Source organism: Cupressus sempervirens, chromosome 9, assembly GCF_028749045.1.
Source record: "Cupressus sempervirens isolate cs-2001-9-10 chromosome 9, ASM2874904v1, whole genome shotgun sequence".
Lineage (NCBI taxonomy): Eukaryota > Viridiplantae > Streptophyta > Pinopsida > Cupressales > Cupressaceae > Cupressus > Cupressus sempervirens.
Genome location: NC_143126.1, coordinates 540,268,081 through 540,285,216, shown reverse-complemented (window position 1 = coordinate 540,285,216; position 17,136 = coordinate 540,268,081). Strand labels below are relative to the sequence as shown.

Sequence of the window (17,136 nt, the reverse complement as noted above, 5' to 3'; positions counted from 1 at the left end):
GCTAATTAAAAGAACCAGCCTCAGGCGACAGCTCGCCATACACAGGTGATGCAACCCACTGCAACTGATCACCAGCTAAGTCAGGAGATGACATAGCCAAAGGAGTAGAATCAATAACAACCGCTGAAGCATCACTCCCAAACTCCTACTTTAAGTCATGTACTATCAAGCTGTCAACCGCAGAACCTATCGCCATGTCATGCCCATCGCAACTCTCATCCTGTGGCGTCAAACCATCCCATAACTGATGACAAGCACTAGGAACCAAAGTACATCTCCATATCATCATCTCATCAACATGGTCATCAAAGGTAAATTGATGAGCATACCTCACAGTGTAATGCCGATAGAATGCACCAATCCCAATCAGTGGCTCAGACTGCAATCCAGATGAAACTAACTGCAACCGATCACTAACCAAGCCCGAACTAACTACTACCTCCGAAGACACCGCCAATGGAGTAGTATCACTAGCAGGAACCATGCCAACTGCCGGCTCACCAACATCACACATGATCTCTGATGCAACATTACTAGTCTCCATGCCATCAATAGTAGAGACCACTACCATGTCAGGCATACCACAACAATCTGCTACAACACCCAATTCAATTGAACTTGAACCCTGTGAAAGAGAACCCGATATGCCAATGCTAGTATTAAGGATGGATGCATCCCCATCTCCACTGCCTCTAACAATCTCGACCATGGACATACTCAAATCGCCAGACATCAAACCCTATGACTGTATGGAATCCAATAAAGACTACAGTCGCTCTAACTCCATGGTCACCTCAGCCAAATGAAACTGTAACTCCTCGAGAGCCAACTGTGTACTCTCAAGAATCTCAGAAGTCACCACAAGCTGCTGAGTAAGCTCACTCACCTCATCTTCCTTGACCAACAATGCCTCATATGATGTACTGCCCCACTCCATAAGATAATCTTTGTTGGCTACCAACTGCATATAATTCTGTCTCAAAATCCAGATAGCCTCCCATAAAGAGTGGATCTCTGTCAAAGAAAGATAAATGACTCCCTGCTCATCACTAGTAGGAGAACCCCATCCATAAACTGCTAACAACTGACGAGCAACATCAAAATGCTGGCAAGCGATAGAAATGTCTCGCTCACTAACTCTCAGCTAACTAAACACATGATGGCACTGGCTAGACTGTCTCCTACAATCCTCCTCTGACACACTATCCAAAGGAGTATCCTCAAAGTTACTGGTCTCTATAGTATTACCATCCATATCCTGCGAATCAACTCCAAAGCTCATATCAACATACAGAGTATCAAAAACTATAGCACCGCTATCCAACTCCTTTGTACCAAAAGAAATTGCTGAGGAAACTAAGTCCTCAAGACTGCCCACTGCATCCTCATGGATGTCATCAATGCTTGTATGATCCTGGGACTCATCTGTACATACTGCCAAATATGAAAGATCATCAACACATTCCAGCAAGAATGGTCTACTGGATATATGAACAAAGCCCAACACCGATGTATTAAAACTAATACCAACATCGAACAAGCTGTTGGCACAAGAAAGAACAATACCGTGCAATCTGCTAATCAAATCCATGATAACACCCAAACAATCACTGCTACCAAAAAGTGATAAAGATCTCCAGTCAACTAAATCCCAAATGCCAATATAACAATCTCGAGTCCATATCCGTAAACTAGAATCAGCTGGTAACTCAAGCAAACTCCTCACCTGAGTAATATGACTAATACCAACTAACTCCACATACCTGTCTGACACTATCCCTGTATCCTAGATGTGAATGCAAGACGAACTCACAACATTATCAACAACAACATATGATCCCTTGTCGTAGAAAGCTAAGTATCAAGTGAGCAAGATGAAACTAAACTCAACTCCACACCATGCTCATCCCCATGTCTCTCCAAGTCCTGTAATGCCAATGGAGTATTCACCAAAGAAGCTCAAGTGTCCTCAGGCTTGCAAGAAAGCCTGTCAACTTCCTCCTTCTTCCTCCTCAAGGCATCTGAATAGTCTCCAACAAGGCTAAGAAGATGGTCACGATCTAATAGAAGATGTAAATAACTCAACTTCATCGTTCCCATTCCTTCTCTAATCGCCTGTAAGTCAACACAAGAAGACTCTGCCTAAACTCCCTTATGTCTGCCCTATAACTTAATCACCTAGATTTGATCCTCTATCATATTCTGCATCCTTTCATTATGAGATAATGAAGTCACAATACTATCTTCGCTCATCTTCAGCTGGCTAGACAAATCATGTGAAGTACTACCAACCTCAACCTCATGTGACGAAGCATCCAAATGTGCCTGGTACTCCCTCTCAGCAAAGTTATGAATACTCAATGTCTGCTCATCTCTACCAGGTATCTCACCATCGTGCACAACATCCTCAAAATCATCATTTGAACCCTCTATGCTATAGTTACTGCCTATCATAACCAAACCATCCTAAGTACCTGTGATATCACCCTCTGGCGACCTATATACAACTGTCTCCACTTGAGTATCAAGTTGACAATTACTATCAATCTATGTAATATCCTTCACCACTTCCTCCTATGGTGGAGTAGAATCTGAGACCTCAGCCTGGCTGTAAGCTAAATTCTCGAACTCCTCATGCAAGTTCCTAGTAATTGCGTCATCTGCCCTGTGAGAAGATCTGCCAAATAGAAATCCAGTCAACTTGTTGGTGACTTGTTGCAACTCACTGTGTTTATCTGCCTGCTTCTACATGGCAGCTTTGTAGTTCAGGTACCTGTCAAATGTCCATCTGTCCTGTACATATGCTGGTAATGAATTCCACTCATTCCTCGCTTGTCGGAGTTCAACTGCAATATCTATTACCATAGCATCAAGTGTGAGTGCTGGAGTTTCTTCCTTGAATGTAAGATGTGTGGGTCTATCAACTGTCCCAGTCCGTGTCCTTTGCCCATGTTGTGATCCTGCTATGCTCCTATCATCCTTCCTGTTTTCCCCAATCAAATGTTGCATCATAGCCATCATTGCCTGTGTACTTGCCTCTATTGACTGTAGAAGCCTATCCTGATGCTGTAAAGCCTCATCATCTCTCATAATTCTGGGTGGGCTTTTAGAATGTCTTTCAGCCATGTTCTCAGCTGTGCTTGTTCCTTGTGTAAATAGAGCCCTTTTGTTTTTGCTCTTGTTAACTAAATCGAATGGTGGCTGCATAAACCTTGTCACGCTAGCAGGAAACCGCTCTGATACCACTGTAATGACCCCTACCAATAGGCCACTAAAAACCTCTAATGCTGAACTAAGAAATTTTGTCAAACACTTCACATACAAGGGTCATATGACTGATATAGTATTTCAGTTTTCTTTAATGACTCTTTCTTCAATTTGCATCAATGAGAATCTTTTGTAGGAAGACTCAAAATTGACTAAACAATGACTTAACATGAATGTACAACTTATTTTTTACAATAATCAATGCATATATGTAACTAAAACTACTTGCAATATGCTGCTACAGCAAATAGTAATTATGACAAACACTTTGGATGCAACCTATGATGGTGTTAATGCACTTATATCCAAGTGGCATTAATACAAACACTTGGTATGCAAAATTATAACATTATTTATGCCAAAAAGAGAACCTACAACCAATTGACAATTGGCATGCAAACTAATAAGTTGATCATGAATGATAAATACATATTCAATTACAACTATATCAGACTAGCAACTTATGTCTCCTTTATTGCACATATAATGTCAACTACAATGGTAGTATGAAATGGCCAAGACTCTAGCTTACATCTGCAAGAATAATGCTTAAATCTGGTACAAACTTTCACCTACAGTCTTTCCTTTTAATATGCATCTAAATGATAAGAAAAATGCATGAAATATCCAAAGGAACCTGATTGTAGATGGCTGTAATAATTCTTACCAATGTTGCCTTTTCGCTTTGGTTTTTCAGATCTACATTTTTGTTTTGTTTGTTCAGATCTTGTTTTTTCGGATCTGCTTTTTCTTTTCTTGCAACCAAAAACTCAAACCCTCAAGTAAGTTTGAATATACAAATTAAGCTTAACTTGAAATAGCTGAGTGCCACTTCCAAAGGGCAACCCTTCAGAGGCTCTTTCACCCCCTCAGTTATGCAATCACTTGGGAGGTATCATTCCCAATGATTATGCAGGCCTTCAAGCTCCACAAATGCTCAAGTAGACACAATAGAGAAAATAAACTTGGATGATAGACAATGAGCCCTCCATGCCTATATATTCTTTTTCTCCACTTTCTCTAAAAGCTTCTAGAACATTATATCTATTACGTGACTTCATAAAATATTTTATAATTCAAGTAACTATTATTAAATTAATTAAATATAAAGTTATCTTTTAATATTTATTTATTTGATAACTTTATAAATAATTAACTTAATACTACTTATTTATTTAATTAAAATAATTAATTAGTCATCCTTATAAAATATTCATTATTTTGGACAACTTCATTAAATTAATTAAATCAAATTACCTCCAAAATGGGGACATGACATATGAGAACTTGGTCATAGGTTTGAATTTCCTCAAGTAACTCTAAGAGGGGGATTATTGGACTAATTGCCAACATTCCCCTTCGGGATTCGTGACATGGCTTAATGGCCTCATGTGTTCTATGAGTCTGGTGATTGTATTGGGCATTAATAGGTCAATTTTTAGGTGCAATAGAAATCATAGCTTGTAACACCATTATCCATTAACTGTGTGTGTGTGTGTGTGTGTGTGTGTGTGTGTGTGTGTGTGTGTGAGAGAGAGAGAGAGAGAGAGAGAGAGTCACTACAACGATTTCCACCCTCCCAAAAATTCATGGGCTTCCCCATGCTACTCTATGAAGGGATTCCAACCCATCAAGAGAAGTCTACCATTCCATGGCAAACATGTGTAAAAATTGTGCATACATGGACTGACTGAAACATGAAACCTATTAATGCTCCAAGTACAGATATCTATGTGAATGTCCTCAACTCAAAAAGTGACACTAAGTTAACTCAAACAACTCTTTGTCTAATTATTTGAATTAACTACTTTGGCCAAAGAATCAATTTCATTTATTTGTTCTCTCAAGACCAACCTAGTAGTCACTTTGCACCTTTACACATATTGTATAACACTATATTTGTTCCTAGAGTTAACATTTCAACCATTCATGTTAAGGATTTAACCTATAATTTTTTTATCTTAGTTTCTGTGTTATAATCAATCATGCCAAAAGTTACTGTTTTTATTGAACTGTAATGATATTTCCAATTAACAATTGAATGAGAATACACTCAATTGTGCTTTCCATCTAATATTTCTGGAAATTTAACAACTTCTGGGGTTAAATATCATATTTAAAATATTGCAGGCAACATAGTTGTACAAGGTTGCTGGTCATAAAAGTTCAAAAGGCAAGGCTATAGACGATTGTATAGATTCAGGCAAGGTACTGAATATGTTTAAATAACCATAGGAAACATCAAATGGAAATGAGCTCAGGTTGATTCATTTATTCTTTCTTATTAATAAGCTGGTATTTTTACAGTTCGGACTGTAGAACTTTAAAGTTGCTTATGAACCAAAGAATTACAACTTGATGATAGGTTGAGCATGACTGCTGAAAATTGCCACTACAATTGTGTGAAAGCCCATAATTTAATACACTTTCCTGTAGTGTTGTATAACTCGCAACAATCAAATTTAACCTTAATCAAATAATCTCAAACTATTAAGAGAAAAATCCAACCTTTTCCAAGAGGAAATTCAGCAACAGACATGGTTCAGTTGTAACTACATTTTGCATTATGGCCTCTAAATTTCTTTTGATTTCTTCAAAAGAGCCTTACAACCCTCCTGTTAGCTATGGTTCAATAATAAATATAGTTTATCAATATTATTGCAAGCATCCTACCATAGCAATTGACATATTTCATTTTAGGCATGTATAGATTCTCTATGTAACTGGGAGCTAACTTTCAATTTTAAAATGGTCTTTTAATAGTTCTGAAACTGTATCACAACCTGTTGGTTTAAATCAATAACAAACTACATGAAACATTTGATATAACAAGATTCACTCAGTAATCAGTTTTTGCAAGACTAGGTGCATATAATGTTTTACTTTTTATTACTAATTCTCAATTTCAACAGCCAAATCTGGCCAGCCTTAAATAGAAAAAAATTCAATTGTTTGAAGATATAAACCATATTAATACACCTGCAAATAAAGAACGCAGAGATTTCCTTTCCTTCTAGCTGCTCCCACCCCCCTTCTCTCTCCTCGTCGTCTCCTCCCTTCTCCAATATATTTCCTATAGTCCTTTTTCTTACTTGTTATTATACTATAAGCCATCTCTTTCCATGGGAATAGGGAGATCTCTTCCCAGTTTACAACTGCATTTCCTTAGAATACTTCTTTTCCTCCACAAGTGGAAAATTTCTTGAGATAGGTATTAACTTGGCTCCTGGCCCCATTTCCTCTTTTAAAGGAAGGCAGACTAATAATAACAATATCAAGTTTCCACCATCCATTTATTCATTGCTAAATTGTTAGATTACATTGTGTTAGTGATTTGATGTGAAAAACCGCTAACACAATCTAATCTAAAAACAATTTAGCAATAAGCTTAATAACAGTCTAAGAAGCCTAAGGTCCCACATACCTTTTACAGGTACTTATAAAATAATTTAAGGTCCCTTTTCAACCTTCCGTCCCAACATAAATCAAGGTGTAATAAATAATTTTATATTTTCCTTTCAGCTTTGAGTCCCATTGTTTCCTTCGTATCCCAAGAAGCTTTAGAATATATTTAATAGGTGAGATTATTTAAAATATTATGTTACTATATTTATTTTTATCGTTGTAATTATATATCATAATTTTATTTTTTCATTAAAGATTACTCACTTTTTTATAAACACATCTTTAGTAATAATTTAGTTCCCTTTTAATTTTGATAACAACTAAATATGTAATTAACTTTTAAATTATGCCTTTTAATGCAAAATGCAATTCAGAAAGTGAAATACTACATGCTTGTGTGTATATTCTCACCCAAGTCACCCCAGATGGCTAGACTCTTCTTCCCAATGATTCTCTCTCTTGGATGAGACTGCATAGCCATTTTGTTACACTACAATATCAAGAATAAAATAGCATGCCTCAAATAATAGAAAGAAGATCATTATCCACAATATTAACATTTCTATATCAAACTCAATCAAATAATTAGATATGAAATCATAGAAACTCATCCATAACTGCCATAGTTATCACATTCTCCACACTGTCAAAATGGTTACCACACACATATGAGGAGATCATTACAAAAAAATTGGGTGAAATATTTATGTTTCATATTCAAGTGAGCATATATGCAAGCTTGTCATTAGAAATTTAGGGCCGGGTCTATCTTCTTAGAGTTTATACCTTGGTGTAGCAGGTAGTAGGTGGTTGCCATGCAGATGATAGGTTCAGCCCTGAGTCTTGCATGTCTTTAAGAAGATGAATGGCTATCAGTAAGGTGGTAAGAGATCTCCCGATGTTCACTACCAACGAACAGTCACCTTGACATGTATGACTATGCAATACATTGTTGGGGTCCCAACCCTTCCAATTGTCCATATCCTTGAAGGATCAAGGAAGACTGATTCATGTGCAAGAAATTTTCCTAATTACATGTTAACCAATTAATTTTCAGATTCCAGATTAAGATGCAGCCTTGAGTGAGTCGTTAATGTGTTGGCACTGGATAAAGAAGTGCAGTAACCTATTATGTTTGCAATTATTTGCAGTGGGCACTGTACAACCTTGAGTGAATCGTTCATGTGTTGGCACTGGATAAAGAAGTGCAGTAACCTATTGTGTTTGCAATTATTTGTAGTGGGCACTATGCAATGTCAATCGTACAATATGCCTCCAAGAAACTTACTGAGGTAAAAACAAGATGCCTATATTTTTCAATTATCAACCAAGGTCAACTTGGTCTATTAGTCTACTCAAGCAACAAAGTAAATAATTCAATACAAATTCAATGCCAAATTTACCAATCAAAATATCAATTTATCCGCTAGAAGTGAGTATAACATTTTATAAATTCATACGTTGTCTATTGTTTGGAAACCTTGGATGTGTACATTCAGATGAAAAGCTTTCATTGTTTAATACAAAGTAGGATCATTTAGAACTTATCCTTTCAAATTGATTCTTTAATGAAGTGCTATTTACAAATTACAATTTTCTATCAGATTCACAAAGGAACTTCCTTTAAAGACTTTGGATATAGATGATGAAGTGTAGGCCTGATCAAGGTTGTAATTCCATTTTCATAGAAAGAAAAAAGATGCAAGAAGACATAAAATGATTCACCTATGTTTAAATATCATCCCCATGATTGATTTTAAAGCCAAAGTAAATAACAAATGATATAGTTTTCATATAGATGTCACTTAAGATTCACATACACCATGACCTACTAGTGGCTTATCAGAATTCATTTAAGCATCCTACGCATAAATTAGAGAGCTCAAAATTAGAACTCATATAGCAGGAATTTGAAACATAATAGTAAACATCCTCTTACCATATGGAGAGTAACTAGACAAAACAATAATATGTGCAGATGCCCGTTTTATTGCATACCAAAGAGGAGAAGTACTGCTAGATGCTTTGAAAGGTACATAGTATCGATGCAGAAAAGGTTTAAAAGCAACAATTTCTCCCTGCATGAAAGTAACATTGCAAAGATATACAATATTTAGAAATAAAACTATGTTACAAATATTTAGCATCATAGTTATACAGAAAAAGTAGCAAAAAATCATGGAAGCAAGAAAAAAATAGTGGCATATCCAACAGTTACAAAAAATTGTAACTAGATCCATTTAAGCAATCACATCAAAATAACTAAAATACTTAGAAAAAGCACTAAATGTATTTGTGGATGGCCAATCCAATATCTCCATTATTACTGTCAGAACTCAAACTCATGGGACCTACATTTGAAGAAATGGACAAAGCTAATGTGTAGGTAGTTAACCATGTTCCATATACCAATTTAACCTCCAGGAACAAAAAGAAATTGTACTAAACATAACGGTTATTCTTATATAAAATAAGCGAAGTTAGTTCCACATAGAGCTGCCAAGATGCAAAACATGGCACTAAATTCAATTTTTTGGTTCAAAATATAATATATATATATATATATATATAGAGAGAGAGAGAGAGAGAGAGAGAGAGAGAGAGAGAGAGAGAGAGAGAAGTCATAAGCAGGGACTAGAACCCATATTGTGGCTGTGGGGAACAAAGTTATATTCTATGGAATAGCTAAGTATTACTTCACTGATCAAAATGTTCATTCTATGCCAAGTTAACGCACATCATCTACAAAACTTAGCAATCTGATGATTTCTTTGAATTTGTTGAATCTAATCTACCAAAGAAAGTTAAGATCTTTTCCTATGTCACTTAGGAGGACATCTATCCAAAAAATCCACTTTCATTCATTATCTTTTTGACAGCAATATTTAAGGTAAATTAGTCAAAATGTTGTTAATCAAAGACACTACTTGTTTGAGTTCTTAGATCATGGTTTAATTTTACAATGAGAAATTTTAGAAAGATTTGCGACGGAAGACAATGACCATGGGATTTTGTACAGACTAGACAAGTTACAAAAATAATAGATTGACAAGATACTTTTTAGTCATTAATAAGAGAGTTAATACCAATTTAAAAGTTGTACTAATGCATTCATCTTAAAAGCATAATAATGCATGCAAATAATTTTCAAGTTAATAGCAGGGTGCAATATTCACAAAAATGTTTGACAAAAGGTTGTACCAACTTGTATAGCTATGATGATCTTTTAAAGAAAAGATAACATAAATATATTAATGTCCAACAACTAACCACAAAGAGGGTCCAAGTGACTATCAAACACAAAACAAGGCCTATCCCCCAACAGCAACACCAAACAATTCCTGAAGAAAGAACAAAAACAACAATAGGAACAAACAATCAACAACAAGAAAGAGGGGGGAGGAGGCCTCATAGGAAGACCCTAAAACCCCACTGCAAAATTGGTACAAAAAAGAAGAATCCAAGATAGAAAGATAAGTCGAAGAGCTAGCAATGAGCCTGAACAACAACTAAAGCATTCTGGAAGAGCAAGAGAATTGTTGTTGGAAAGAACCCCTTTGGGACCTGACGGATCTAGAATGACTAGAGGAGGGACCAAGCTAATGCTTGGTACTCCAATCTAACTAAACCCTAAGGAAGGAAGTAATAAACTAATAAGACTGTGAAGTAGCAAAGTGTTGATGCTAAAGTGAGTAGCCCCAAAGCATAAATGCTTCTTGAAGATGAAGTGCAAGACACTTCTAAATTTATGAACCTGAAAAAAGTGGAGAGAGACAGAACACCCCTAAACAGGCAGTAGAATCTCCCTTAGATCTCAGAGTAGATAGGACACAAGAATATGAAGCGCTCCTCTGTTTCAGCCCCCCCCAAAAATGTTGCATAACTGGCAAATCATGTTCTCTCTATTGAGTTGTTGATTTGTCTCAATGTGGAGCCGAAGAGAGTCTACTCTAAAGGAACCAAAAGGGATGTAGAAAGAATGCAATCACCGGTGGACAAGTCAAAAGAGCAGACAATGAGTCTGTCCTTCAGCTCTAAAAAGTGCTCAACATAAGATGTACTCTTAAGACGAATACCCCCAAGTGGGTTAACCCAAAATAATGTGGATAAACTGCTTGTATATGTCTATTTTGATACACTTGTTTAACTCTTGTTTGGATGGGAGGAAGTGGTGAGGGGCATCAAGAAAATATTGGAAGCAAGGAAGAAAATCCATCTCAATCACTACCGACCCAAGAAGGGTCAAAGCCTCAACAAACCAACCACAACCCTAACCCAAAGAAACAAAGGCAATAGTAGACTCAGGAGCACTATGCGAGGTAGGTGTACCTATGGAAGGTCTCAATAGAATAAAAAAAACCACAAAGGCAATGAAAGTGTCAAACAAGATCAAAGATGGGCCCAAATCTAAAGGGGTGAGACCCAAACTCTGCAAGAATAATATTATGCGAAATAGACTGCTTGCACCTAATGATGCATCAGAGAAGAACCATCTAAATCTGCTCAATAGAAATACAATCAAACTCTAATAATGAAGGCCAGCCAAACATCAAAGTCATAAAAATCAGGTTTGATCAAAGAATCCATGAGGATCATCTTGGTCATGGTGTCTTGGAAGTGATTTCTGAAGCATTGTCTCTCAAGAAGGGCCAAAGAACCATACCCCCTATATCAATGCATGGTAGGATGACAGGTCTTAGGATGAAGTAGGGACCTAAGAACTTAACCCCCAAGTAAGTGTGAGAAGGAATCATTCCATAATAGATAGTTCAAGAATTTAGTTAACATGATATCATGAGCACAGTATTTTGGCTTACATTATTTTTAAAACAATGGGGAAACTTCATTAAAATAATACTTTTTCATACGTTAAGCTCGAGATTTAGTTTCATCCATTTATTTAAAATCGATCTAATGACTAATGTTTCCTTATACATGAAAAACACCAAAGAATCAAACCCGTAGGCTATAGAATTAACCATCAATTGAGCACCTCAAGTCAATCCTCTCTTGCAAGATCAAGTCAACCATAGGATAAATCTCCATCATCAAATTAATTCTATCCATACCATTGAATAATATTAAAAAGAAATATCAATCATTGATCTATTGATAATCTAATAACATGCACTCCAAAGAGCATAACGTCCCATAATGTCATAAACCAATTGCACCAACTATCAAATCAAAGTTTGAACCAAAGCTATTATTTATCTAGCCACAAAACTTTATATTGCAAGCATCTTTCATTCCCTCCAACAAAAATCTTAGATGACCATCAAATCTTCTTGTGACTATCTACATTGCATATGTTTTTGTAATGTCCCCATTTTTTCCAACATTGGAGTTTCAGGGATTAGCCTATTATTGTGATCCTCATAGGCTAATTATTGTGGATAGAGGGTCTTTGGAGGCAGTGGCTTGGCTTGGGAGGATCTTGTCTCCTCCACAATTTAGTAAGCTATAGCTTGATCTTCGTTTTGCTCGAATTGGACTTCGTTTGGTCTTAATTTTGTGTACTTACTATTTGTGGTAAGTTGGGTGTTGATTGAGATGGACACTTTCTATTTTTGGAAACTACATTTGGTCACATGGAGAAATAATAGGTATGATTCTTATTTCAAACGACATATTTAAATGATGAGTATTTTGGGAGAATATATTTTTAGTGGCCAAATTATTATTAATTTATTAAATGACTTATTATAAAGTTATAATTTAACCAGTGTAATCTGGAGACTTGCACCCCCCTCCCAAACCTTGAAGTACCCATTCTCGAGACGTCCCCACACTAGGTACTTGCCTACCCAAGCACCCCCACCTCCGCCATTCCACAACCATGCCACCGCTAGGATGTGTACTTGAATTTCTATCTGAATTTCAATTTTTGAATGTTACTATTGGGTATGTAGTAGATTACTATGTTGAATGTCAATGGTTCTAATTCATGTTGCAATTTTGCTACGTTCAAGTATTTTAATTTGGTATGTTTTATTTAACTACTAAAACATCATATCATAACTAGCATTTCAAGTTCTATATGTATACTATAGAATACCCCTCGGCCCGTCCTCCCCTTGCCATTATCCCCTCGCCGTCCCCTCGCCGTCTCGAAAATGAGGCCCATTTTCCCTGCATCTTGAAAACTCACTCCGCCATCCCAAAAATGAGGCCCATTTTCCCCGCATCCCAGAAACTTGCCCCACCGTCCCGAAGTACCCCCGTATTGGTGTAACACTAAATTTAACTTTATAATTTCACCTAAGTTGAGAGTTGAGTTATCATTGTTAAGAGTCATTTATTAATTAGTTAAGCCAAGTCAAGTGAAAGAATCTAATGGAAACTTCTAATTAATGTTGTGTGGTGAAGCTTCTTGAGTGAAGTTACATTTTGGCAACAAAAAGGGCCTCTAGAGGTGTAATGTCCCCCATTTCTAAAGTTGAACTTAATAAATAATACCAATTAAAATAATAATAAATAAATAAAAATATTATAATTTATTATTAAATATATTTATCAAATTGATATAATATAATATTATATCAATTGATATATAATGGTACTATGAAAATAATATAATATAATATAACTAATTGTATTAGTAAAACAATATAGAAGAACTCCTAAATAAATATATTATTCATAACAATAAATCTATTATTATTATAATCTGATTATTCTAAACATATCAGTATGTAATATAATGACTAACATATACATTTAGTAATAAATCTTATTAGCATATCTTAAATATATATTATAGTGAAAATATACTAACCAAACATTTTAACAAAACCCAATATGCTAAATGTAGACTTATGAATAGTCACAACTTTTAGCCTAGACTTATATATTAGAGGGGAAGATTATACAGAATAGGAAGGGGGGCTATTATCAAGTAGGAAGGAGATATATTTTGGAACTGAATAACGATAGATGGAGAGGTAAATGCAGAAGAAGACGGAATAGACTAGGGTTCATTGAATTGGGAACCCTATCCAACAATAATAGGGGAAGGAAGATAGGAAATAAGAAGAACGAAAAATAAGCAAGGCAAGATGTGGTAATAGAAAAATATTCAAATCCAACATGAGAATGTATTATTGTACAATATGTAATCAAACATTACTATGAGAGGATATATATAGTCAATAAAGACCAACGTAGTTATCCAGTCATAAATATGATTGGGGCATGAGATATGTAGAGGTCACCAAGATAAGAAAAGATACACAAGAATCCAACTTAGCGATGGAGAATGTGGATTCGGCACAATAGAAGTTGATGCATATAGAGTTGAAGAACTTATATATATCATGAGCCAAAATTTAATTTGTAAACACGTTTATTGGTAAGCGAATAACTCAAGGTACTTATCTCAAGGTGCAAACCCATACTCAACAACTATAGATACTTTCTATTGAACGACCATAACAGAAGTCATATTGAGAGTTCTCAATGGAAGACAAATGGAACGCTAATTATAACTCGAAGACAATGCTAGCTGTGCCACAACACATTCCACCTCTAGAGAACGAAAATGGAGATATCCACCGAGGGAAGAGGAGTTAACAATCACAATTGGAAAGTGTTTCCACTCAGCAAATAAAAGACGAAGAGAGAATCAATCTAAACATGGGTAAGAGTATCAAGAAATAATACAAAAAATGCTTTGGGTGGAGACTTGGGGAATATCAAACAACCCAACTGTAGGAGACGTTAACAATATTAGTACTTGGCACCATCTATTAGGAATGATATTAATGGTCATAATATAATCAGAATGTCATGTCCCTTTTTTTGGAGGTAATTTGATTTAATTAATTTAATTAATTAAGTTGTCCAAAATAATGAATATTTTATGAGGATGACTAATTAATTATTTTAATTAAATAAATAAGTGGTATTAAGTTAATTATTTATAAAGTTATCAAATAAACAAATATTAAAAGGTAGCTTTATATTTAATTAATTTAATAAAGTGACTTGAATTATAAAATATTTTATAAAGTCAATAAATAAAATAATGTTCTAGAAGTTTATGGAGAAAGTGGAGAAAAAGAATAAATAGGCATCCTGGGCCTCATTCTTAGCAGGGCAGATTTGATGTTGTTGTTATTGTTGTTTCACTTTGTGGAGCCTAGGGTTTCTGCAGATTACTTCTTTGTCATAGGAAACGAAAACTTCCTATTGATAGCAATTTTGAGGGTGTGAAATATCACTTGAATTATTGTAGTTGGGAGGAAGATACTTCAATCTTCTATTTGTGCTACATTGACGAAAAAATAGATCCAAAAAAGCAATCCGAAAAAGCAGTCCGAAAAAGCAATCCGAAAAAGCAAAGCGAAAAAGCAGATCTGAAATAGCAACGCGGAAAGAAAGCATTGGTGAAAATTATTACAGCCATCTACAATCAGGTTCCTTTGGATATTTCATGCATTTTTCTTATCATTTAGATGCATATTAGAAGGTAAGGTTGTAGGTGAAAGTTTGTAACAGATTTAAGCATTATTCTTGCAGATGTAAGCCAAGAGTCTTGGTCATTTCATACTAACATTATAGTTCACATTTTATGTGCAATAAAGGAGACATAAGTTGTTGGTCTGATATAGTGTAATTAAATATGTATTTATCATTCATGATCAACTTATTAGTTTGCATGCCAATTGTTTGACAAAATGTCAATTGGCTGTAGGTTCTCTTTTTGGCGTAAATAATGTTATAATCCTGCATATCAATTGTTTGTATTAATGCCACTTGGCTATAAGTGCATTAATGCCATCATAGGTTGCATCCAAAGTGTTTGTCATAATTACTATTTTCTGTAACAGCATATTGAAAGTAATTTTTAGTATATATATGCATTGAATATTGTCAAAATGAGTTGCACATTCATGTTAGGTCATTGTGTAGTCAATTTTGAGTCTTCTAGCAAAAGATTATCATTGATGCAAATTGAAAAAAAAGTCATTAAAGCAAACTGAAATACTATATCAGTCATATGACCCTTGTATGAGAAGTGTTTGACAAAATTACCAAGGCCAAATATTAGAAGTTTTAAATCAGATTTGAGCAGGGACATTACAGTGGTATCAAAGCTATTCACCTGCCATCCTGTTGGGTAGACTAGACATTGAATCAGTTAGTTAATCATGTTTACTTCAAGTACCCAGAAGCAGTGGGACAAGGATATGAAGAAGCTTAAACAAAATTTGAAAAGGTTTGATGAAAGTCAAAAAAGGATGAACGAATTGATGGTTTCCATGTTTAAGAGGACTACATCACAAAACAAAGAGAAAGAGAAACAAGAGGTCTCTACAAGTGAGGTATCTAGAAACCTCTACAAGGAGTTTGCAGCAGTTGGTAACCAGCATATAGCCGAATCTAGGGAGGACAAAAATCAAACCAGCCTGGAGGAAGATGTTGGGCACACAATACTTCAGGAGGACTTCAAGGATGAAGCTAGAGATATTCCGCATGGTTTACACAGTTTGAGGAACTAGCTAAAGATGAATGAGGATGACGTAGAGTTTGAGTGGCAGGAGTTTGTTTCAACCAAGGCTACCTTGTCAGTTGAGGGAGTTACTTTGTCAGTGACCCTTGATGATATTTGTCAGAATCTGGACTCTGAGAGGACAAGGGAGCTGGAGATTGTGATGATAAGATAGTTTCAGCACAGCTTCTTCGGAGTTAGATGAGGATGAGTCTAATGCTTTCGTTCAGAGTGTGGAGGTGTACTCAGATGTAAGTACATTGAGCGTTGGTGATCTTGAGGGGCGTTCGTTTGGTTCAGCTTTCTCTCATAGTGTGGACAGCATACTCGAGACGGTTCATAGGAGGCCCGTAGTGCAGGGTCACCATGTGACTAGCTAGTTGAGAGTTGGTGAGAGAGATATCACTACTGCTCTTGAGCATTTTGATACCGCTCGTCAGTTGTTGGCCATCACTGGTTGGGGTGCTTCTATGACAGATGAGTCCAGCAGTGATTACTTTTCTTTGGCAAAGGTTCATGCCTTGTGTGAAGCTGTCAGGGTCTTGAGACAGGATTACTTACAGTTGGTAGCCGACCGTGATCACCTGGTTGAGTGGGCGAGTATAGCTTATGAGGCACTCTTGGATCATAAGGAGGAGGTGAGTGAGCTTACCCAGGAGCTCACAGCGACTATTAAGGCTTTGGAGGTCACACAGTGAGATCTATAGGAGTCGCAGTTCCAGTTAGAGGAGGTGACTATAGAGTTGGAGCATTTGCGGTCTACACCAGCCCCAGACCCAGTTCATTTGTATATTGAGGTGGTTGGTGGTGAGTACGCTCCTGCAGTTGTTACTAAGGAACATGTCGGGGCTGACACACATGTTCAGGATTTGGAAGTACTTGGTCCTGACGAGTTTGGGATACCAGTGGGGTCGAGTCTCCAGATTGATTCTTCTCACACAGATGACAGTGTGGTACAGTTGGCCATGCCA

General features: G+C 36.1%; 1 protein-coding gene across 4 annotated transcripts in view; it reads right to left on the bottom strand.

Annotated features, from left to right (window-relative positions):
• Positions 1 to 17,136, bottom strand: part of LOC149539754 (phosphoenolpyruvate phosphatase-like) — a 357,723-nt gene that overhangs the window by 165,996 nt on the left and 174,591 nt on the right. For all 4 annotated transcript variants that reach the window (XM_089800958.1, XM_089800960.1, XM_089800959.1 and 1 more), the window contains one exon: positions 8,612 to 8,750. In XM_089800958.1, the coding sequence (XP_089657084.1) occupies positions 8,612 to 8,750 (139 nt within the window). The remainder of the gene's footprint in view (positions 1 to 8,611; positions 8,751 to 17,136) is intronic.